The sequence below is a fragment of the Oncorhynchus keta genome, chromosome 10 (genome assembly GCF_023373465.1).
Source record: "Oncorhynchus keta strain PuntledgeMale-10-30-2019 chromosome 10, Oket_V2, whole genome shotgun sequence".
Classification (NCBI taxonomy): domain Eukaryota; kingdom Metazoa; phylum Chordata; class Actinopteri; order Salmoniformes; family Salmonidae; genus Oncorhynchus; species Oncorhynchus keta.
This window is the reverse complement of record NC_068430.1, coordinates 62,764,623-62,787,847: the sequence shown is the minus strand read 5'-3', so window position 1 is coordinate 62,787,847 and position 23,225 is coordinate 62,764,623. Positions and strand designations below refer to the sequence as shown.

Below are 23,225 nucleotides of genomic sequence, written 5' to 3'. Positions count from 1 at the left end.
TACAGTTCTCAGATTGTTTATTAGAAACACCGAGGAGGCAAAGGGCAGGTCGAGAGCAGGCAGAGGTTTGTGATCAGGTCCGAGTCAGGCAGGTACAGGAAAGCAGCCGGGCTCGGGGTCAGGGCAGGCAGAATGGCCAGAGCCGGGAAAAACTAGGAAACAAAACTAGAGAAACAGGAAGGCGGGAATGAACGCTGGTAAGACCTGACTAGACAAGACGAACTGGCAACAGACAAACAGAGAACACAGGAATGAATACACAGGGGATAATGGGAAGATGGGCGATACCTAGAGGGGGGTGGAACCAAGCACAGAGAGGTGAAACAGATCAGCGTGTGACAGAATGTAATGAAGTAAAAGTTGTCAAAATTATCACTAGTAAAGTAAAGTACAGGTACCCACAAAAACGACTTAAGTAGTACTTTAAAGTATTTTTACTTAAGTACTTTACACCAATGAATTTAGGACTGTATAATTGTACTTTATCTCAAAAACATATGACATTGCTGGAGTTCCTAAGATGTCATAAAGCAGTGTTTCCCAAGAAACATAATTCAAATTTTCTGAATTCAAGAAACTCATATCAAAATTTGATCATGAAGCGGAAAGGTACGAGCACAGGTTGGTGGTTTTTATTTCAAAAATATATTTAGTATCTCCATAGACATTTTGGATTCTACGCACACCAAAGGAAAGCCTGACCATGTCAAAGATTTTGAGAATTTCAGCTATTTCTGTCAGACTAAAGAAGCCAAATCAGATTACAGGTCTTTTGGCGATGGACCAATGCACAACCTCCTTGGACTGGCCAACCTGAGGGTGTGAATGCATATGGATAGCTTCAGAGATGACCTGACCAACCTTTAAGTCTTTACTGAAGACTCATCTCTTCAGTGGGTCATATGATTGAGTGTAGTCTGGCCCAGGAGTGTGAAGGTGAACGGAAAGGATCTGGAGCAACGAACCGCCCTTGCTGTCTCTGCCTGGCCGGTTCCCCTCTCTCCACTGGGATTCTCTGCCTCTAACCCTATTACAGGGGCTGAGTCACTGGCTTAATGGTGCTCTTTCATGCCGTCCCTAGGAGGGGTGCATCACTTGAGTGGGTTGAGTCACTGACGTGATCTTCCTTTCTGGGTTGCGGCTATGGAATCCTGACCTTTTCACCGGATGTGCTACCTGTCCCAGACCTGCTGTTTTCAACTCTCTAGAGACAGCAGGAGTGGTAGAGATACTCTTAATGATCGGCTATGAAAAGCCAACTGACATTTACTCCGGTGGTGCTGACTTGCTGCACCCTCGACAACTACTGTGATTATTATTATTTGACCATGCTGGTCATTTATGAACATTTGAACATCTTGGCCATGTTTTGTTATAATCTCCACCCGGCACAGCCAGAAGAGGATTGGCCACCCCTCATAGCCTGGTTCCTCTCTAGGTTTCTTCCTAGGTTTTGGCCTTTCCAGGGAGTTTTTCCTAGCCACCGTGCTTCTACACCTGCATTGCTTGCTGTTTGGGGTTTTAGGCTGGGTTTCTGTATAGCACTTTGAGATATCAGCTGATGTTATATAGCTGAGGCTATATAAATACATTTGATTTGATTTGATTTGACCATTGATCCTGTTGACTCTTGGAAGTCTCAACCCTACTACCCTCAGAAACCATGGATGTCCTTCGATGAGATACAGGTATGATGCTGACCATGTGTCTCCAAATAACCATGTACAATAGATAACCTGGTTTCTACATTTTGGTGAAACTCACAATAAACCTGTTAAGGGATTTTTATGAATAATGACTAAATTATATATACATTTAAATCAGAACTATGACTAAACAGAATACCACTATGTTACTGTATGGATGTATGAATCTTATTATAATCATAATACTGAATGTAATGTGTGTAGTTTTCGTCCAGAATTAGAAGGACTGTCTGTTCCTTGTTAGAAATTAATGGAATGCTGTGTTCCTTACAGGACATCCTGTCTCTTCACAGGGAGAGGAGAGACCTTGGGCTAGTAGTAGATTATTTAACAGGTGGTGGACAATGTGGAAAGGATTGTGAACTATAAATTGTATCGGAGTGGAGGAAGGACAGAAGAAAACCTATGGCGTCATTTTTAGTATTTAACCTGATGTAAATTGTACTATGATCGGTACTCCCGAGAATAAACACTATTGATTGATTTTGAGACTTGTCTCTGTCCATTTTATGCAAAGAAGTATCTTACAAATTCTTAGAAATGGGCAGAGTGTTTTAATTTAATTGGTTGACAAACATATAGGAATCAAATTCCTTTAACAAAACCAAAGGATGCATGTCTAACTATGTCACACGGGTGTACCTCCCGTGGCAGATCATGCCTCCTTCACCCCCTGAGCAGAGGAGAGCCTCCAGCATTTGAAGCAACATGGAGAAGGCAGTTCACTCAGCCCTGTGCTGCAGAGTCCCACCCCAGAGGAGAGGTGCTTCGTCCAAGAGAGCCGGTTATGGAAATATGTTTTTTGCCCTCCATCTCGCCCATGAGCCAGAACACTGTCTCTCCCCGAGGGGGACTATGAGATGGAAGAGGAGTACATCAGCTGCCAGAAGAGCCGGGATAGGGACCAGGATGTGGCCTAACTTCCAGTTGCCATCCAGGGACAGCTGGCACAGAAGCCTCTCTCAGTTTTATCGACTGTTAGAAAATACATATTTCTTTCTTTATTATATTTCATTGTGGTCCTAGACTGATTTCTAAGTCCATTTTTACAATACGTTGTTTTTTATCAATTTCTTTCCACTGAATAAAAAGTGTTATTCACACTTTTGTTTAAAAAAAAATAATAAAAAAATAAAATAAAAAAATATATATGTGTGTGTTAATAGGCCCTTATAACAAGGCATAATAAATGTAAGGTAGACATAACTGAACGCATTTTGAAATAAATATTTTGTAGCCTACATCATAAATTGATTGTTGATGTTTACTTTGTAACTTTAAAAGGGCACTGCCCCATTCTATCCCACTATAATTGAAAGAGAGCTGGAGGACAGAAAAGAGAAAACAAAGCTATCTGATTATAGAAAACAAGGATTAGACGGAGTAGGTTGTGATTTCGTCAGCAGCTTTCAGGTCAGAAACTAAGCAAGACGCAAAATAGGACATCGCCGTTCGCAATAACCGCATGCATAAATTTTTGAGCAAATCCCAACATCACCGTCGCTGCTCTAGTCTACCTGTCAGGTCACTTCTGCTGTACATATTACGTTGTTGCGACAGACAGAGCACCTTTCAGCTCAGCTGATCATTTTTTTTCTCTCCATTTGGTCAAGATGGCGGAACTGGTAAGTGAATATGAGAAATATGTTTGAATTTATTCACAAGTCTGTGTAACATAGCCCAGGCCTAATAGATACAGACCTTTGGGAAAATTGAATAGATTCATTTAAATATAATAGAATATCAAAATTCCTCAACAGGTAGGCTACGTTGACTGGACTTAAAGTCGCTCAAGTGCTACTAATTGGCTACTTTATCACTAATTCTCAATGGAATGTAGACTCGAGTTTACCTCCATCTGCTGTAATTTTTCAGCACGTGCTGATCTTACGAGCCACACACACACACTGATGTCGACATCATGCATCAGCATCAATTATTATGGCGCCTTCAAAGTGCTCTGTGTTATTTATTAATTTCAACAAGGCAATAGGTGTTTTCATACCAATCTAGGCTATGAAACAAATCTGATAGAAATAAATGCAGTCCAATCTCCCTTGACCAAGAGGTTGTGCAAAGACTGGTAAGCATTATGTTATTTCAATGAACATACCAATATGAACCCTATTCTGAAGAAAGTTTTTTGAGTACATGAGGGTAAGTTTAACATTACTGCTGGATGTGTGAAGAAAATGTATGGTACTTTGTTCTCTGTCAGTTCTGTTCAGTGGTCATATCACAGGTGGGATGAGGCCTGGAAAGAAGATCATTGTGATGGGGATAGTGAATCCTGAGCCTGACAGGTACATTGGACACACCCACATCATGCCTGCATACCAAATGGCAACTTTTTCCCTATACAGTGCACTACTTTTGACCAGAACCCAGGTCAAAAGTTGTGCACTATAAAGGGGAAAAGTTTCCATTTGGGACGTCTAGCACAACTATCCTTTATCAAATACCAGTTAGCTCAGCTACAAATAATATGTAGTGTGAGAGTATCCTGATGTGGCTTCCATACAATACCTTAGAAAAAACCTGCTGTAAGTTGTATTGGAATTCTATTGCCATGTGAATTGGGAAAATGCCACCGAAGTTGGGAGGATGAAGTCTAAATGTCAGGATTGTAATCCACTTTGTACAAGGTCAGTAAGTATTGTATATGTATACAATGAAACACAAAATGCATAACAGACTTAGACTACCTTTTCTAACACACTTACCTTTTTTGGTCTTTGTGGTTACCCAGCTTTGACATCAGTCTGGCCTGTGGGTGTGGCACAGTGGATGAGGCTCCTCCCACTGACGTGGCATTGGAGCTCTGTGCCAAGTTCGAGGACCTCCAGTTCCTACGTACGGCCTGTGTTTCGGGCACCTGGGGTGACGCTGAGAAGCTCATCCCCCTACTTCCCTTTCATCGAGGACCAACCTTTCCGGGTATGGGGAGGATCTTCATTTCTTCTCAGTGGCTCATCTTTGTATTCCACCCTTTGATAGTGTCACTGAATCCTGCAATTTATAGCGTAGGGTTATGATTATAATATAGGTTATAGTGTGGTTATAGCATAGGGTTAGGTTTACATTGGAATAAACAGAAACATTTAATATTGTTTCATACGATTAAGCACATTTTGAGAACACTGAAATTAAGTGTCAGGTGTCATTCAGGTTCAAGAAGGTAACACATGATGTAAGACTCACAATACAACAATATGGCTGAACTTCCTCCCCTCGCTGTTTCTTCCCCAGATCGAGATCCATTGTGAACTACTGCGTTTCCGTGTATTTGTGGATGGACACCAGCTCTTTGATTTCTACCACCGGGTGCAATCCTTACTGGACATTGACACATTAAGGATTAATGGTAGTTTAACCATTACCAAACTCAGATAGAGGGAAGAAGGACTGTGTAGGATGCACCTTACAGAAGTGGTGATGGAACCTTGCCTCCCACAATCCTCACCCTTAGCAACAATGTGGACATCAACTTGAAAGCAATGTCTTAGCCTCTTTGAGCCTCAGCTGACAAAATCGATTGCAAAGCAATGTTCTGTCCCTGGATTTTCTATAGGATGTAGCCTACCTATTTCTGTTAGTCGTGATTTATTTTTTGTTTCGTGGTATTGAGTGCTGTTGGTTTGAGATGGTCATGAAATAAAAAAGCTTCCAGGGTAAAAAGAAAACTTTAAAAGATCAGAGATCTTGAGCAACACATTTTTTGGTGTTAATGAAAGCTCTCAGGAGGAATTACATACTGCTCTGAACATGAGGATGAAAATGACATTTAAATAAAGGACATAGTGTGTCCTTTATTTTTTAACATTTTGATTATATTGATGAACTAATATTGATTAACTTGTAACTACAATATACTACATATTTCAGTATGATATAATATTTAAGTGTAATTGGAAATGAATAATTGAGTGGTTATGAAGTAATTAATAATTCTGTGGGGTATTATGCTTACACTGTGACCTTTCAGTTCTTCAATAATTAAATTACGTTTCTTTTGTATCATGGCATATTACAATAATTTCATGAACTATGCCAGTAGATTATATTGTAGGGGCACAGGTTATTATTAAAGAGTAGAATGGTGATTTTCTATTCCCTCACCTTGATGCTTGACAATGTCTGTGTATGTTGAGAAGCTCTTTCAGTGGCCTATTCATTTTCAATTAAAATATTTGAATGTGTCATAAATTAATCTGTTAATTTTGGAAATGTGGATTGTGGATTGTTTCAAATTGAAATGACTGAGGACTATTATAGGCCTAAAGAAAGGAATGCAGTACAGTATCTTTTTGTTGCTCAGTTGACCAGATGCTTGAATGGGAGACCTAAAAGAAGCCCCCAATTTAGTTGAGTCATTTTCTATTAAGGTATCTTTACCTTAACTCAAGTGTGACAATTGGGTACTACTCAGTATTACTACTGCCAGTGCAGATGGATTTTGGATGCAGATTATTCTCCACTCGTCCATGCGCTCCAGTATGCTCTGCTTCCAAAGTAGAGGAAAACCAAAAGGTCTTGTTGCATGCTGGGTAAATATTCGGAGAGCGAAGGGGCCAAAGTAGGATCATCATCATAACCAGCTGACTCAACCTTAGCTAGTTGTCTCAGTCAGAACGAAACCATCTTGCTGTCTTGTTTTAAGTCTGAAAAGTGCCCACTTCATCTGAACCATGGGAATGAATGGTCAAGATATTAAGGTATGCCGAAACGTTTATTGGTACACTGCCAACCTGCCGGGATACGATGGGACTAGCTAAGGCAAGCAAGCTAGCGAGAGATGGGAGGACAACTTGATAGCGAGCTAACAGCTACAAATGCCTGTGTATTAGCAAACTAGCTAGCGAGCATCAAAACGACGTAGCTACTTTGTCACTTCTGCCCTCGATCTCGAATCAATGTAGAAAAGTATGTTCATAATAGTTTAGCCTACTGCTAGTTTGCTATCCCATTCGCATAGACTGCCAAGTTGTTGTTTTTAGCTTGCTAGCTACGACATTTGTGCTGGCTAGTGGTAGCTGGCTACGTATCTAGCTAGCTATCCCCCCTGCCTTACCCATCTGATGGAGTGTAAGGTGTATGCCAGCCATGGCCTGTTTTCCATTCTAAGACTGGCTGGCACTTAACGTTATGGTAATGTCACTGTTAGTTAGCATAATCAAAGGGTTTATTCAGCTAACGTTAGTTAGTTAACTATCTGGTTAACGTTAGCTATTTGTCTAGCAACTAATTTGCTTCCAGTTGTTAGCTACTGGTAGCTACCTAACCAATCTTTGCTCGGCTAAAATTGAGCTAAATAGCTAGGTTGTGGGTTAAGTATATAGTAGGAAACAAATTATCATAGGGAGGGTTGCGTGTTCTCTTTTTGTTTACCCGGAGGTTTCTAGGTAGTGGTCTGTCATCACCTGTCAGTTTTAGTCTTGTTGACAGACAGTCTAATTTGGTGAACGAATAGCTAACTAGCTGGACAGGACAGGGTGTTGGAGGACACCTGTTTCTGATGTGTTAATTAGTTAACAATGTTGTATTATAAACAGATTCATGTTGGATTATAATATGTTGTATTGTAAACATTCATGACGCATACCATATCATGCAATCATAGTGCCCATAATAAAACAATATTTGTTGTGAATAGCAATACAATAGCTATCATCAGATTATTTGCCTTTCAAGTAGCCTAGAGTTTTAACAATGTTTTAAATGCTTTCCAAGGTTCCATGTCAAGGCTTACTAGGCCTAAGATATCTAGTCAAGGCTTCATGGGCATGAATTCTCTGTTCTAAAACATTTGTGTCCAGTTTTGACTCAGAACTGTACTTTCAGCGCTCTCGTCTGGATGCGAGTAAAGCACAATTTAGGCTTAAGAGTGCATTGTGCAAGTTTAGCCTTGAGCATCCAAAAAGAACATCAATAGTTAATATTTTTCTGTGCCCTATGTCTGGTTTAGTGATGAATTCGAAATTGTCAAGGAAATGGATCACACCTGGACAAGGAAATGGATCACACCTGGAGGCACAAAACGCCTAGGCCTATGCTCTAAGACTAATATTTCAAAAGGAAGCATTCTACATATCTTGACAGGCCTATGTCAATATACAAATACTACATGCACACAAGCCTTAGGTCAATGTAAACACAAATTGGGTACAAAGTTCATTGGTTGAAGTAATTAGGCCAGTAGGATAAACACACAAAATATTTGTACTGATAAAAGAAATTGTAGCTCATTTTCAGTTCTCATTTGCAACTATTTAGTTAGGTCCAGGTCGCAATTGTAAATGAGAACTTGTTCTCAACTTGCCTATCTGGTTAAATAAAGGTGAAATAAAATAAAAAAGGTCACAAGAAATGAACGCTCAACATTTCCTTTCGGGCCTTTTCTACATGACAACGCCACTTCGCTATTATCACTTAATTACTGTCAATTTGAAAACAATCTGTCCACTCTTAGCCTGGAGAGCTTTTGGTAATTTAATTTACATTAAGGCTGAAGCAACACACCGGGCAAAGAAAACAACCTAGATCCTAGACTCCATCAGAGACCACTTCTAGGTCTGTAGGCTAACACGTTGTCGTTTTGTATATTCAGACATTTTAGCCTTCAGAAATCAGTTTTAAGAGAGAGAAATTAAATTGCTTGCATTTATGTGCCCTTCATTGTTTCAGTCACAATGACTAGTGTCTTCCCCTCTAGGTGTAACCTCAAGGCGTAGTGTGACTGCTTTAGGACCATGGAGCCGGACGTGATCCGCATGTACTCCTCCTCCCCACCCCCAATGGAGGACGGAGCTGAGGAAGAGGACGACGAGTTTGGGGACTTTGGGGGCTTCTCTGGAGTTCCGACCAGCGCCAGCTTCACTGAGTTTGACACCCCAGCAACCTTCAACCAGACCGCAGCCTTGGCCGCCACCTCACCACCGGAACTCCTCAACAATGGAGGGGTGGTTGGGTTGTCAAAACTCAGCTCAGGTCCCGTGGGAAGGGGTCCTGTGGTCAAGCTCTCCAATTCCAAGTCAAATGGTGTCGTGCCGGGAGGCTGCCAGTACGACTGTCCTTCAGAGAGAACTGTGAATGTGGAGGAGTTAAAAAAGCTTGCCGACCACACTCGAGCCAATAATCATTCTACCTCCCTGGACATATCTGGGAGGAGTCAGACTGACAACATAGACAAGCCTGTCGATTGCAATGGTGGGGTCCCGGAAGTTCTGACCAACGGCTTTGCTACTTTTGAAATAGAGGGAAGCACATCTTTGCAGAATTCGATCCACTTTAAAAAGAAAGGAACCACCGCAGAGTGTGCAGACGACTGCCCTCCCAGGAGCCCCGAGGACGACTTTGCGGATTTCTCTGCCTTTTCTAACGCAGACGTTCAAGGACTCTCCAGCAAGGTGACTAACCGCACCAGCGAGAACTTGGACAATCGCAACAGGGACAAACGGCTGGCAGAGGACGCCTGCCAGCAACAGAGGCAGCTGGTGCACTCTAATGTAGAACAGGGAATCAGCTCAGGGGACATTGTCAGGGACACTCACATTATAACTGGATCCAACGACATCGCTGGCTCTGATTCTCTATCGCACCCTGCTGAGGCTCGAGACACTGGCGAAGGCTTGAGCAACGGGGACGGGGGCTTTCAAAGAGACACTGCTAACTCTGAACAAAGGAACGTAGAGCTGGACTTTGCACACAAGCACTCTGCTACTGAGGTGGTTATTGGTGAGGATTCTGCCCCAGAGGAGGTTTGTGGTGAGGATTCTACCCAAGAGGTGGTTTGTGGCGAGGACTCTGCCTCTAAGGCACTTTATGTTGACAAACCGGTCTCCCAGAATGGTGTGGTTTTGGAGCAGTTGGAAGAGGAGGCGGAAGAAGAGAAGGCAGGTGTCAGTGAAAACCGGGTTTTCCCCAATATAGACGACGAAGATGGGAATGGCGAGCAAGCAGACGAGAAGCCGGGGTCCGGAAACGAAACAGAAACTGAAACGTCTTTCGGCCGACCTCTGTCCACGGATGCCCTTGAGGAGTACGGCGACATCAGCACGACGGGCTCGGTGCCCACGCCGCCGCTCCAAGAGGAGACGGCCACGCCTGCTGACCACAGCCAACTGCTGGAGGACGACGACGGTGAAGACTTTGGAGACTTCGGGGACGTGGGCTCTTTTAGCGGACAGGGCTTTGCTGAATTTGACCAGCCAGAGTTGCAACCTGCACCTCTCACACAGGAACTAGTGGACAATGACAAAGACTTTGGTGATTTTGACGCCCCTAACAGCCACACTGGTGGTGGGAAGGCAATTGAGAACGAAGATGGGGGGAAGTTTGCAGATTTTCCCGGCAGCAACAGTTTTGCCGACTTTAGCTCGGCTCCTGTTGGTGCGGACCCTGATGCAGATGCTGGTTGGAATGCCTTTGATGAGCCTGAACAGGGTCAAGAGGAGGGCGATTCCTGGGCTGCATTTGGAGAGGAGCCGACCACCACTGCTCCTTTGGAAACGGGTGAAGACAAGTGGCAGGAGAGTGAGCCTGTAGCAGCCCGTCCATCAAGCAGCCATCAGCTCAGTAGAAGAGACAGTCAATCTGTAAGTTTTTCTGTGCGAGTTTGGCCACTCAGGGTTTGAACTCGGTTCTCCCGCGCACCACGATAACATATTACGCCTCTGAGCTAAAGGCTCAGGGAGCCAATACAAGTTGTCAAGTCTCAAGCACTGAACCACCTCTGTAGCATTCAGAAATGTAGCATACTTGACAGGAAGGTAGTGATGTTTAAAAACCCATCTTACTGTAATCGAAGGCGCCCTATTGAATGTTGTTGTATTGCACTATCCAGGAAAAGTATGCTTAGTGACACTCTTAGGGGAATTCTGACGCTCTCGTGACGTTTATCACTAGTGGTAGAGAGCCGTACACATGTCCTCCCTTAGGAATGTGACCAGACAGGGAGTTCCACCTTTTCAAGTACATACCATTTAACAATGCCCCTCCTTGTCCTTGCAAGTAGAGTCAAGCACGACAACTTATTCAAGATTTGAAATGTGTTGATTGAATCACGTCAGTGTTAGTCATTGTTGAACATAATAGAATGCAGCTTTATTGTCCATCGAAGCTCAAATATTAATTTGTTGCCTGTCTATTGTATTGTGCATCTCCTGTACAGCAATGAGGCTAGCTGCCAAACATTTGTAACAGAAGACTTATTCAACCCGTATCTTATTCAGCAATATTGATTGTTATAATGTGTTTGTTATGTCACTGAGCCAGTCTCTTTTTCAACAACGTTGGTTGTTATCATGTGTTTGTTATATCAGGCGGCGCTTTGCAGTCGGCTAGAGAAGCTTTTTCAGGAAATGTTCCCCGACGCACCTGCCCCGCAGGTGGGGGTGGAGGTGGTCCCTCTCAAAACCCTGCTGGAGCCTCCTGCGAGGTTACAGCAGGAAGAGCATGAAATGAAGAGCGGTGTGCCAGACAATGGGTGAGAGAAATACCCCCCTTTTTAATGAGGGCTGGGACGGTACCAGTATTGCAGTATTTTTTTCCATGGCAAAGATTAAAACACGAAGCAGGCCAAACTCTTTGATCCATAAAAACCTGCTGTATGTAAAATATTGTGTGCTATAACTTTGAAAATAAACAAATGTGACTCTGGATGACAACGTAATTACGTTTGTTTCCAACATTAGGGCTGTTTTCCTAAAGAAATTAAACCGCTTCGTGTTTTGTTTCCTTGCCAAGATACTAACGGGTATCAGGATACTAGTGTCGTCCCGACCCTAATATCTCATAACTACACACAATCTCATCAATACACAGAAAGACTCACCAGGTCTGTTCTATCTTTTTTTATACAACACAAATATGCTGTTACTGTGTCTGTATACTACGCAGTCAATCATTTTTTGCGTATTACTATGACGTATTTAAAATTAAAATAAAATTACATTCCTGCTTCGTCATCGTTGTCTGTTGCTACAGGGCCGTGGGGGACGTGTTGTGGAGGCAACTGCTGGACATCCACGAGGCGTTTGGCCTGCGACACCAGTGGGGAGGCTCGCACAGCAACAAGACACTACTCTGCTCCCTGGGCATCGACATTAGGAACATTGTGAGTTCTGCCGCCAGTCAGCAGTCATCACATTGTCTGTATCTCAAATGGCACCTTCCTGCTGTAACTCATAGGGCTCTGGTCAAAAGTAGTGCACAATATAGGGAATAGGGTGCCATTTGGGACATGCCACTCCCCCTTTCTGTGACCTTTGCCCTTTTTTTAAATTAATGGCTCTGTGAAAAAAACACGAACCATGATTGTAATTGCGAGAATGTTTTGACTTCTCTTCTGTCAAATGAAAAAGGCTGTTTGTAAGACTATTTGCAGCAGAGAGCAGACGAATAATTGTGAAATGTGCTTTGTGTTTCCCCACAGCTGTTCACAGGTCAGAAGAAGCAGCCAGTAATAGTTCCCATGTATGCTGCCAGCCTGGTGAGTTAACTATGCGCTGCAAGTTAACTGTATTCACCTCCCCCTTCAAACCACCTACTCGCTCCCTCAATTGTTTTTGCCCCTCTTGTAGAAACGGACCAAGAGACAAATTAACCCAAGGATTATAAAATGTATTTTAAAAAAATTCTGGTGACATTTCTGTCAACTGGTTGCAAATTTTTTTCGCTGGCATATCCTACAAATAAATGGTTTCAACTTTCCGGGAACCTTCCCAAATTCCCAGGTTTTAAACAGAATATCTCAACCCAATACACATACCAGTATTTAGTACGTTTAGGATGTAAACCTGCCTCTCTGTTACCTAGGGCATGCTGGAACCCACCAAAGAGCCAGTAAAACCCATATCAGCGGCAGAGATGATCACGTCCATAGCACAACAAGCACCTCCAGTGGCCCCAGCAGAGATCATAAGCACTAGTCCACCAGACACAGCCCAGGTTGGACTCCTACATTGAATCAGTATGGTCCTTTTTGGGGTACAATATTTGGAATTTTGATGTTTTGTGTTTTTTCAGGCCTTTATTTAGATGCATTTCTTCTCATCAGTAGTATATGAGTATATACCAGGGCTATCCAACCCTGATCCTGGAGAGCTACCATCCTGTAGGTTTTCAATCCAAGCCTAATATAGCACATCCGATTATAATAATTAGCTGGTTGATCAGCAGAACCAGGTTAGTTACAAACTGGGGTTGGGGCGAAAACCTAGAGGAGAGTTGCTCTCCACCAACAGGGTTAGAGAACCCTGGTGGTATATACTGTATTGCAGAGGAGGCTGGTGGGAGGAGCTATAGGAGGACGGGCTCAATGTATTGACTGCAATGGCATAAATGGAACCGTGTCGAAACATGGATCCACATGATTGACTGTTCCCTTTATTCCATTCCAGCCTTTACAATGAGCCCGTCCTCCTATAGCTCCTCCCACCAGCCTCCACTGCTGTATTGGCTGTAAGGCCAATTGTCACAACTGTATACAATGAATAGAGAGAGTGTGTTTTATATATGTGTTCTGCGGTAATTGGTCTAATGTAGAACCTGAGGTGCTTTTCAAACAAGTTATACAAAAGTTGAGTTCCTGCCCCACAAGATGCGCAGGCATTGCATCAACCCATGGTAGCGTGCCAAGTCATCGACTGTGCAGCTGGGCATCATATGGGTCGCGTTCCCCTGCTCAGACATTGCATGCATCATCCAATGGTTGGGTGCCACATCTTCGACTGTGTCATCGACTGACGGATTGCTATAACAATATAACGTTGTAAAATATGGCATCGGTCCGCAATGTAGTCTGGTAGGAACTCAACCTTAGACTGCTGAGTTGTTGTAAGGGTAGAAGCCAGGGGAGGACGGCTCATATTAATGACTGGAACGGAGTGAATGGAATGGCATCAAACCAAGTGTTTGATGTATTTGATTCCATTCCACTGATTCCGCGAGCCCGTCCTCCCCAATTAAGGTGCCACCAACCTCCTTTGGTAGAAGCAGTCCATTAGCAGGCTTCCTGAACATCTGCATAGGCGAATCACCTGTTGACAAAGCTGTTCGCTTTTACTGAGTGTCTCCACTTTCTTCTGAGCTGGTTTGTTCCCTCTCCTCACCAGGAAGCGCTCCCGCCCGTCCAGTTTGACTGGAGCAGCAGTGGCCTTACTAACCCCCTGGATGGTAGGTCCCTCCCCCAAACCACCTGCTGAGTTAATGAACCATTGTCTCTTTCCAGAGCTAACCTATTCCTTTTTTCCACCACTCAAACTGTTTTGTCCAAACACACAAGCCGCCTAGACCTGTTTTTGCCTGTTGTCTTCCATTAACTTCCATGGAACAACATCGCCTGATGTTTACTTCATCAACCATTGGTCATTACATGTTACAGTTTTACAGAGTTACGTGGATTTTGCTGTGAGGACTATAGTATAAGATTACAGAAAATTCTTATCTTACATTCTCTAAGATTTTGTGTATTTCATTGCCATATTGGACCATTTCTGATTTCACTTGTCATATCCAGACTCATAAAACATATTTATCTCATCAAATCTTCTCCTTATGCCTTTTGTTGTTAGCAACAAATCAAATAATTTTGCCATTTAGCTAAATGATCTGCACGGTTCATGCTACAAAGCCATGATGGCCGTTCATGCTTCAAAATGTCAACACAGATTTTTCATTAACCGGTAGATAGAATCTCACAATATTTTCTCATTAACACATCTACGTCACTTAGCTTGCCCTGGGTCATGTTCATTAGGCATCAAACGGAATAAAATGGAGGGAGTACCTGGATTTAAGAAATTCCTGGACTTAAGCATACTTTTCAGATGCAAAATGTCTCCAAACATTTCTTTCCCACTGAACATGACCCATGTGCTCTTTCTTTGTAACTAATAATAATGACCAGGTCAGCTGCATGTCTTCTAAGTTCGTCTCTTTCCTGACTACTTCTTCTGTGTTATAACCCACTGCTGCCTCGGTCTGCCTGTTTGCAATGTTGAATGTCAAGCGAGCGGAGGCTCGTCTCTGCTCAACCTCGATTTCTTTGGGCCCGTGGAGGACTCTGGCCCAAGCAGCTCCACCTCCATCCCAGGTCAGCACAGGAAACTCCAACCCCCTGACTGCCAGACTCTTTCATACATTTGTCTGAATCCCAAATTGACCGTACACCCTATTCAGAGACCGGAGAGGATTGGATCGGGGTAAACAATACAGTGATAATTCCAGCTATCTAATCATAAGGCAAGGTGGATCTACTATCATTATATGGCTTACACCCATTGAATCCTCTGAGGTCTTCACAGGTCTAGGAGTCCATTTGGGATAAGTCCTTATTCTTTCCCCGATTCCTCGTGTCCTCTTACCTCTCTGTCAAAATGCACCAGGGGAGGTCAGAGACGAGGAAGCTTGTATCTTCTCCAATGAGTTTTGGGAAATAGGAGAGGACTGAGGGACGATGCGAGGAATCGAGGAAGGATGCTTGTGAAAGAGCCTCTGCCGTACTCACAGATTTCTCTTCTACTATTTGTTTTATATTTATTTGCTTAGATACTGACCTCACTAAATCAAGCTCTTCTTTTTTTCTATGCGTTAATATTACCAACAATCAAACACTGAATCAAAATATTTGGGAATTGGGTACACTGTTTAATAAAGTGCACCCCCCTCCCTTGTTTTGATTGGAATATTAGACTGTGTATATGTCTCAACTAGCTCCCTATTCCGTATATAGTGCACTACTTTTGAACAAAGTAGTGCACTATATAGGGGATAGGCTGCCATTTGGGACGCAGACATTATAATGTGTTTGTGTGGTTAGGTGTGGACCCGGAGCTGTACGAGCTAACAACTGCTAAACTGGAACCCAGTGGCTCTGGGAGCCGTGTGGCTGACGCCTTCGCCCGCCTTATGTCTACTATGGAGAAGACCAGCACCTCTACCAGGTTGGTCTATTACTGCACCTCAGACCAGCACCTCTACCAGGTTGGTCTATTACTGCACCTCAGACCAGCACCTCTACCAACCAGGTTGGTCTATTACTGCACCTCAGACTAGCACCTCTACCAGGTTGGTCTATTACTGCACCTCAGACCAGCATCTCTAACAACCAGGTTGGTCTATTACTGCACCTCAGACCAGCACCTCTACCAGGTTGGTCTAATACTGCACCTCAGACCAGCACCTCTACCTACCAGGTTGGTCTAATACTGCACCTCAGACCAGCACCTCTACCAACCAGGTTGGTCTATTACTACACCTCAGACCAGCACTTCTACCTACCAGGTTGGTCTATTACTGCACCTCAGACCAGCACCTTTACCAACCAGGTTGGTCTATTACTGCACCTCAGACCAGCACCTCTACCAGGTTGGTCTATTACTGCACCTCAGACCAGCACTTCTACCTACCAGGTTGGTCTATTACTGCACCTCAGACCAGCACTTCTACCTACCAGGTTGGTCTATTACTGCACCTCAGACCAGCACTTCTACCTACCAGGTTGGTCTATTACTGCACCTCAGACCAGCACCTCTACCAGGTTGGTCTATTACTGCACCTAAGACCAGCACTTCTACCAACCAGGTTGGGCTATTACTGCACCTCAGACCAGCACCTCTACCAACCAGGTTGGTCTATTACTGCACCTCAGACTAGACTACCTCAAAAAGGTATGCATGCAGGGCCGTGCACAGACCTTTCAGGGGGAAGGGGAAAATGCCCCCCCCCCCTTAAACAAAATAATCTACTTTCATAAGCTCTGGCGAAGGCCGTGAGGCCGATACATAAGCTTATTAAATATCAGTGATACTACCAAGAGCAGTGTGCGGTTTCCTTTTTCCTTCATATAATTCATATCTTGAAATTCACAACAGACTAACTGCCTCTAGCGCACTTTTGTAACATATTTTACCATATGCCTATTTATTTCTGCAACACGCTCACTCTTCACAAATTGTAAGCAAGCTACATCACAGTGCCTCCTAAAGACATGATTGACATCGGGAAAAGAGGGTGGGCTATCAGCTGATTGTTGATGATTGGTGTAAATCTGCTAGTTAGCTAGCTCGATTATTATTTTACACATTTTACTCAAGCGCACAAATTATTGAAGTGACAGGCTACTTTGACACTGAGCATCAGAGATCAATAAAGATGACCTTGTCATAAATCCATCAATAGCTTCGGCCTAGGTGTGTGGAGACACATATTGTACAATATGATGAGGAAATTATAGTCCTAAAACGGGGTGGCAAACTTGACGACGTCATGACGACCTGGAGCAGTGGGTTCAGAACAACAATGACAAAAACTATTAAAAAAATAAAAGGGCACTTGGCGAGTGGGAGGGCAAAGGGGGGCAGGTGCTCAGGCACCGGTAGACCGCTATCTGCACATGCATGTATGCTTTGGATCAAAACGTCTGCTAAATGGCATATATTACAAATGGCACCCTATTTCCTTTATAGTGCGCTACCTTTGACCAAAAGTTGTACACTATAAAGGGAATAAGGTGCCATTTGGGATGTGGCCAGAGTGTATTGCACACATTGGAGATGGAGAGTAGCAAAACAATACAAATCCAGAGTTCTAACTTAACCAACATCTCACTCCCAAACATGAAATCAAGTTTTATTTGTCACATGTGCCGAATACAACTGGTGTAGACTCTACAGTGAAGTGCTTGCTTACGAGCCTTTCCCAGCAATGCAGAGTTTTAAAATATTAAATAGGTACACGAGGAATAAAATGCACAATAAAATACACCCGAATGGAGCTATATACAGGGAGCACCAGTACCAGATCAATGTGGATCTATATACAGGGAGTACCAGCACCAGATCAATGTGGAGCTATATACAGGTAGTACCAGCACCAGATCAATGTGGAGCTATATACAGGGAGCACCAGTACCAGATCAATGTGGATCTATATACAGGGAGTACCAGCACCAGATCAATGTGGAGCTATATACAGGGAGTACCAGCACCAGATCAATGTGGAGCTATATACAGGTAGTACCAGCACCAGATCAATGTGGAGCTATATACAGGGAGCACCAGTACCAGATCAATGTGGATCTATATACAGGGAGTACCAGCACCAGATCAATGTGGAGCTATATACAGGGAGTACCAGCACCAGATCAATGTGGATCTATATACAGGGAGTACCAGCACCAGATCAATGTGGAGCTATATACAGGGAGTACCAGCACCAGATCAATGTGGAGCTATATACAGGGAGTACCAGTACCAGATCAATGTGGAGCTATATACAGGGAGTACCAGCACCAGATCAATGTGGAGCTATATACAGGGAGTACCAGTACCAGATCAATGTGGAGCTATATACAGGGAGTACCAGCACCAGATCAATGTGGAGCTATATACAGGGAGTACCAGCACCAGATCAATGTGGAGCTATATACAGGGAGCACCAGTACCAGATCAATGTGGAGCTATATACAGGGAGCACCAGTACCAGATCAATGTGGAGCTATATACAGGGAGTACCAGTACCAGATCAATGTGGAGCTATATACAGGGAGTACCAGTACCAGATCAATGTGGAGCTATATACAGGGAGTACCAGTACCAGATCAATGTGGATCTATATACAGGGAGTACCAGTACCAGATCAATGTGGAGCTATATACAGGGAGTACCAGTACCAGATCAATGTGGAGCTATATACAGGGAGTACCAGTACCAGATCAATGTGTATCTATATACAGGGAGTACCAGTACCAGATCAATGTGGAGCTATATACAGGAGTACCAGTACCAGATCAATGTGGATCTATATACAGGGAGTACCAGTACCAGATCAATGTGCAGTAATTGGTTAAGTAATGATGCTATAAAGAGGATAACTTCAATATAGTTGCCATTAGTTAGAGCCATTACTTTTTAAGTCAAAAGTTACTTAGTTAAATGGCGAACAGACGAACAACACTGGTATTTATAGACATGCATGGCTGGAATGACTTGAACCACATTCTAGTGGTGACCCTTTGAAACAGTTGGTCCACTAGATGGAGACAGATTTTCTAACGCCTCTGTTGGAGCCCCTTACATCAGCATGCAGACAGGATGTTATCTCAGCAAAAAATGAAACGTCCTCTCACTGTCAATTGCGTTCATTTTCAGCAAACTTAACATGTGTAAATATTTGTATGAACATAAGATTCAACAAACTGACACATAAACTGAACAAGTTCCACAGACATGTGAGTAACAGAAATGGAATAATGTGTCCCTGAACAAAGGAGGGGGGTCAAAATCAAAAGTAACAGTCAGTATCTGGTGTGGCCATACAGCTGCATTAAGTACTGCAGTGCATCTCCTCCTCATGGACTGCACCAGATGTGCCAGTTCTTGCTGTGAGATGTTACCCCACTTTTCCACCAAGGCACCTGCAAGTTCCTGGACATTTCTGGGGGGAATGGCCTAACCCCTCACCCATCCGATCCAACAGGTCCCAGGCGTGGTCAATGGGATTGAGAGCCTGGCTCTTCGCTGGCCATGGCAGAACACTGACATTCCTGACTTGCAGGAAATCACACACAGAACGAGCAGTATGGCTGGTGGCATTGTCATGCCGGAGGGTCATGTCAGGATGAGCCTGCAGGAAGGGTACCACATGAAGGAGGAGGATGTCTTCCTTGTAACACACAGTGTTGAGATTGCTTGCAGTGACAACAAGCTCAGTCCGATGATGCTGTGACACACAGCCCCAGACCATGACGGACCCTCCACCTCCAAATCGATCCCGACCCAGAGTACAGGCCTCAGTGTAACGCTCATTCCTTCGACGATAAACGCGAATCTGACCTTCACCCCTGATGAGACAAAACCGCGACTCGTCAGTGAAGAGCACTTTTCCAGTCTTGTCTGGTCCAGCGACTGTGGGTTTGTGCCCATAAGCGACGTTGTTGCCGGTAATGTCTGGTGAGGACCTACCTTACAACAGGCCTACAAGCCCTCAGTCCAGCCTCTCTCAGCCTATTGCGGACAGTCTGAGCACTGATGGAGGGATTGTGTGTTCCTGGTGTAACTCGGGCAGTTGTTTCCATCCTGTAACTGTCCTGCAGGTGTGATGTTCGGATGTACCGATCCTGTGCAGGTGTTGTTACACATGGTCTGCCACTGCGAGGACGATCAGCTGTCCGTCCTGTCTCCCTATAGCGCTGTTTTAGGTGTTTCACAGTACGGACATTGCAATTTATTGCCCTGGCCACGTCTACAGTCCTCATGCCTCCTTGCAGCATGCCTAAGGCACGTTCATGCAGATGAGCAGGGACCCTGGTCATCTTTCATTGGTGTTTTTCAGAGTCAGTAGATAGGCCTCTTTAGTGTCCTAAGTTTTCATAACTGTGACCTTAATTGCTTACCGTCTGTAAGCTGTTAGTGTCTTAACGATCGTTACACAGGTGCATGTTCATTAATTGTTTATGGTTCATTGAACAAGCATGGTGTTTAAACCTTTTACAATGAAGATCTGTGAAGTTACTTGGATTTTTACAAATTATCTTTGAAAGACAGGTTCCTGAAAAAGGGAAGTTTATTTTTTTTGCTGAGTTTATATGGGAGCGAGACAGACACATCTGTAGTAGCAACCAGAGAGAGCTTGCTACATCTTGGCTCTTTCTCAATTCTCTTTCCTTAACTTCTCGTGTCCCTTTTTCTCCCCTCTGACCTTCTCCAATGCGTGTTGAGAAGGATGTGAGGAAAGAGGACACAAGGAATCGAGGAAAGAGATTTAAGAGGCGAAATCCATTAGAATCTGACTGTGGCACATTCATTTAGTGAAGAGGGAATTTGTGTCCCAAATGGCACCCTATTCCCTATGCACCTCGGTCAAAAGTAGCACACCCCAAAGGGAATATGGTGCTATTTTAGGATGCAGCCTATGTCTGTGTGTTTTCCAATAAAAATGGTGTCCCTCTCCTCTCTGATTCTGCAGAAAGCCCCGGAAAGAAGAGAACCTAAGTGATGAGGCATTGAAGGTGATTGCAGGGTTACCAGACCTGTCCTTTATGCAGGCCAAGGTGCTGATGTTCCCCACCACGTTGACCCCCCTGGACTGCTCCTCTGACCCTGACCACATACCTGACTGATCCCCCCCTTCTCTTCTCCTTATCACTGTCTGTCATTCTATCGCTATATCATGAAGTTATAATTTTTGCAACCATGCCTTCATTGTTTTGTCATTTTCTCCCTTTTATTTGTTATTTTCAGTTTTAATCAAGTGAAGCATTTACCGATTGTCCTTGTGAATGGAGAATGGTTAGTCCGACCTGGACTAGGCTAAGCCTGTAAAGCGAAGCTTCGTCAATAGCAGAACAAGAGAACATATATTAAAACAGTTTAACTTCTAGGTCAAGGTCCTAGAGAGAGGTTGTTTGTTAATAATAGGAGAATCAATGTGTACATAATCAGGGACGAATTGCGTTGTTTTTTCGAAGGTGGCTTTTACATGTGTCAATGTTCATCTTTGAATGGAAATGAAACACTGGTTGAACCTCTTCAAAGGGAGGCGGGATATACACTGAGTGTACAAACCATTAGGAACACCTTCCTAATATTAAGTTACACTTCCTTTTGCCCTCAGAACAGCCTCAATTCGTTGGGGCATGGACTCTACAAGGTGTCAAGCGTTCCACAGGGATGCTGACCCATGTTGACTCCAATGCATCCCACAGTTGTCAAGTTGGCTGGCACACACATACACAATCCGTATCAATTGTCTCCAGGCTTAAAAATCCTTCTTTAACATGTCTCCCCCCCCCTTCATCTACACTGGTTTGAAGTGGATTTAACAAGTGACATAAAAATGGGATCATAGACTGACCAGGTGAAAGCTGTCATGGAAAAAACAGATGGTCATGTTTTGTTCACTCAGTGTATGACTATACAAATATATGACTTGAAACCACACTGCCTGCAAAATCCAGCTGAATGTTTTTTTCCCCTGTTTTGTTAATGGCCTTAAGTTTTATTTTGTCATTTTACATAGGGCCTAGATTTCTTAACCCATGGCTAAAAATGTGGCGTTAATGTATGCTCATTCTTTAAGTCCGCCATTTAACCGTAGCCCGCTTTTTTTCTTATGCCTCCCATTGGTGCAGTCCGTCACAGACAACTTGTGTTGAATTCTTTTAACTTTTTTTCCTGATTTGGGGACAGGTGGTAAAAAGGGGGAGATCATGTTTTATTGGTTTAAACCACTGACAGATTGAAATGACTATCAGTATCATAGCTGGTCTGAGTGAAGGTCGGTCGACATTACAAGGGAATAAGGGACCAATTTCTGCTTCCACGTGTCTGGTTTTACACTTATGAAGTGCTTTTTAAAATTTTGTCATTCTACCATTTTGTTTTGTTGCGATTTGTTTTACCACTATCAATCTGTTCCCAGGAGGATTTTGCACATTGTAAAGATGAAATGGATGTAATCATAGTTCACTGTGGCTTTAGACTGTGTACTATGGACTGTAAAATGTATGGGGAAAATTCCTATGGAAAAAATGATTAACTTGAAGAGCCTGTAAAAAGGTTAACATGCATGCCCGGGTTCTTATCAAACTTGTGTGTAAATTTACTTTTAGTGTACACAAGAAATAAAAAATAATTTAAGAGGAAGTGCTCAATGGTCCTTCATGTTCCATTACTCCTCCCAACAGGGAATGAATGAACAATGAATTCATACAGGAGTCTCGTGCATTTTGTATTTACTAATTAACTCTTGAGTGGGCCTCATTTAAATCCAGACCTAGAGAAACAATGTTCATATACGGTTTTAATTCCTAGCCATTGGTCTTGGTCACTCGTGCTGAAAGGGAAAGTCTGGGTAACAGTGTGGTCTTACGAAGAGGACACATCACACTGGACTTGGGGCCAGGACTCTAGCCAGCTTGACCAGCAAACAACCATCCAACTTGTTTTAGACTGGGTACCAAAAAACCAATGCTTTGTGTCTAGGGGTCCAAGGACTGTCCATAACCTGTGTACAGAAGAGCAAGCATGGACAGGCATGTATATAGGTATGTACCCTGAGGCAGGCAGCTTAGCTTCTAAATGCTGATCACCTTGGTCAGTCAGCTGAGATGGCAAGTATATTAAAGAAATCAAAAAGGTCCATCAATAGGGACTTGGATCCCAAATCAGTCCAATCCGGTTTGATGTGCAGGAGCAGACCAAACGACCAGGTCTCACCTCTTCCAAAGGGTTTTGAAAAGGACAGGAGTCGTCAAGGGCCTTCAATTCCTGTGTTCTTTCTCGCCTCATTTTGAAAAAGGTCAAAAAGGTAAGAGGTGGCGAGGAGAGGGAACGTCGACAGCAATGTGCTTGTTTGAAATTAGATGGTCCTCGTCATCAGGCAAATTACATTTACAGGAGGTGGATCACAAAATGTGTAAAGTGGAAGTTTAATTACAATACATTTTATAGATAAAATAGCACTGTTTTTAAACGTGCATGATTTAACTCTGACAATACAACAGCTTATTCTAAGGGG

General features: G+C 43.4%; 3 protein-coding genes and 1 long non-coding RNA gene across 15 annotated transcripts; 3 read left to right on the top strand and 1 right to left on the bottom strand.

Moving 5' to 3' along the window:
* Window positions 1-13,819, bottom strand: LOC127932281 (uncharacterized). Its single transcript, XR_008144693.1, has 3 exons — window positions 13,686-13,819; window positions 4,430-4,715; window positions 1-165 (listed from the first exon to the last, which is right to left on the bottom strand). It is a non-coding gene; the product is annotated as an uncharacterized LOC127932281 (long non-coding RNA).
* Window positions 2,999-6,188, top strand: LOC118389167 (galectin-related protein A-like). The gene is given in 5 exon segments (XM_035778980.2): window positions 2,999-3,331; window positions 3,925-4,009; window positions 4,456-4,606; window positions 4,608-4,643; window positions 4,956-6,188. Coding segments are annotated over 4 exon segments (387 nt in total). The 5' UTR covers window positions 2,999-3,331; window positions 3,925-3,953; the 3' UTR covers window positions 5,100-6,188.
* On the top strand, window positions 6,243-22,347 carry aftpha (aftiphilin a). Of its 3 annotated transcripts, none has more exons than XM_035778976.2 (10): window positions 6,243-6,421; window positions 8,419-10,300; window positions 11,027-11,190; window positions 11,691-11,820; window positions 12,139-12,195; window positions 12,522-12,653; window positions 13,820-13,880; window positions 14,716-14,799; window positions 15,526-15,649; window positions 20,673-22,347. In XM_035778976.2, the coding sequence occupies exons 2-10, from the start codon at window positions 8,456-8,458 to the stop codon at window positions 20,824-20,826; spliced, it is 2,751 nt and encodes a 916-aa protein (XP_035634869.2). In that variant the 5' UTR covers window positions 6,243-6,421; window positions 8,419-8,455; the 3' UTR covers window positions 20,827-22,347. The 3 variants fall into 3 exon arrangements, with proteins under 3 accessions (XP_035634869.2, XP_052383433.1, XP_035634870.2); XM_052527473.1 differs by having other exon boundaries at window positions 15,526-15,689; window positions 20,673-20,828; XM_035778977.2 differs by lacking the exon at window positions 14,716-14,799 and having other exon boundaries at window positions 6,244-6,421.
* LOC127932280 (uncharacterized) lies at window positions 16,253-20,666 on the top strand. 10 transcript variants are annotated; one of them, XM_052527479.1, is made up of 3 exons: window positions 16,253-17,567; window positions 17,682-17,719; window positions 17,834-20,666. In XM_052527479.1, exons 1-3 carry the CDS (start codon window positions 17,412-17,414, stop codon window positions 18,588-18,590), a joined length of 951 nt encoding a protein of 316 aa, XP_052383439.1. In that variant the 5' UTR covers window positions 16,253-17,411; the 3' UTR covers window positions 18,591-20,666. The 10 variants fall into 10 exon arrangements, 8 of the variants coding, with proteins under 8 accessions (XP_052383439.1, XP_052383436.1, XP_052383440.1 ...); XM_052527476.1 differs by having other exon boundaries at window positions 17,796-20,666; XM_052527480.1 differs by having other exon boundaries at window positions 17,644-17,719; window positions 17,872-20,666.
* Window positions 22,348-23,225: the final 878 nt, after the last annotated feature.

Excerpts from the sequence above, each read along its gene's own strand:
- aftpha (XM_035778976.2), top strand. The coding sequence starts at position 8,456 with ATGGAGCCGGACGTGATCCGCATGTACTCCTCCTCCCCACCCCCAATG. Across the intron at positions 10,301-11,026 it reads GTAGAAGAGACAGTCAATCT|GCGGCGCTTTGCAGTCGGCT; the intron begins GTAAGTTTTTCT and ends TTGTTATATCAG. Across the intron at positions 13,881-14,715 it reads CCTTACTAACCCCCTGGATG|CGAGCGGAGGCTCGTCTCTG; the intron begins GTAGGTCCCTCC and ends TTGAATGTCAAG.
- LOC127932280 (XM_052527474.1), top strand. The coding sequence starts at position 17,412 with ATGCAGAGTTTTAAAATATTAAATAGGTACACGAGGAATAAAATGCAC. Across the intron at positions 17,568-17,643 it reads CAATGTGGAGCTATATACAG|GGAGTACCAGCACCAGATCA; the intron begins GTAGTACCAGCA and ends ATCTATATACAG. Across the intron at positions 17,720-17,795 it reads CAATGTGGAGCTATATACAG|GGAGTACCAGCACCAGATCA; the intron begins GTAGTACCAGCA and ends ATCTATATACAG.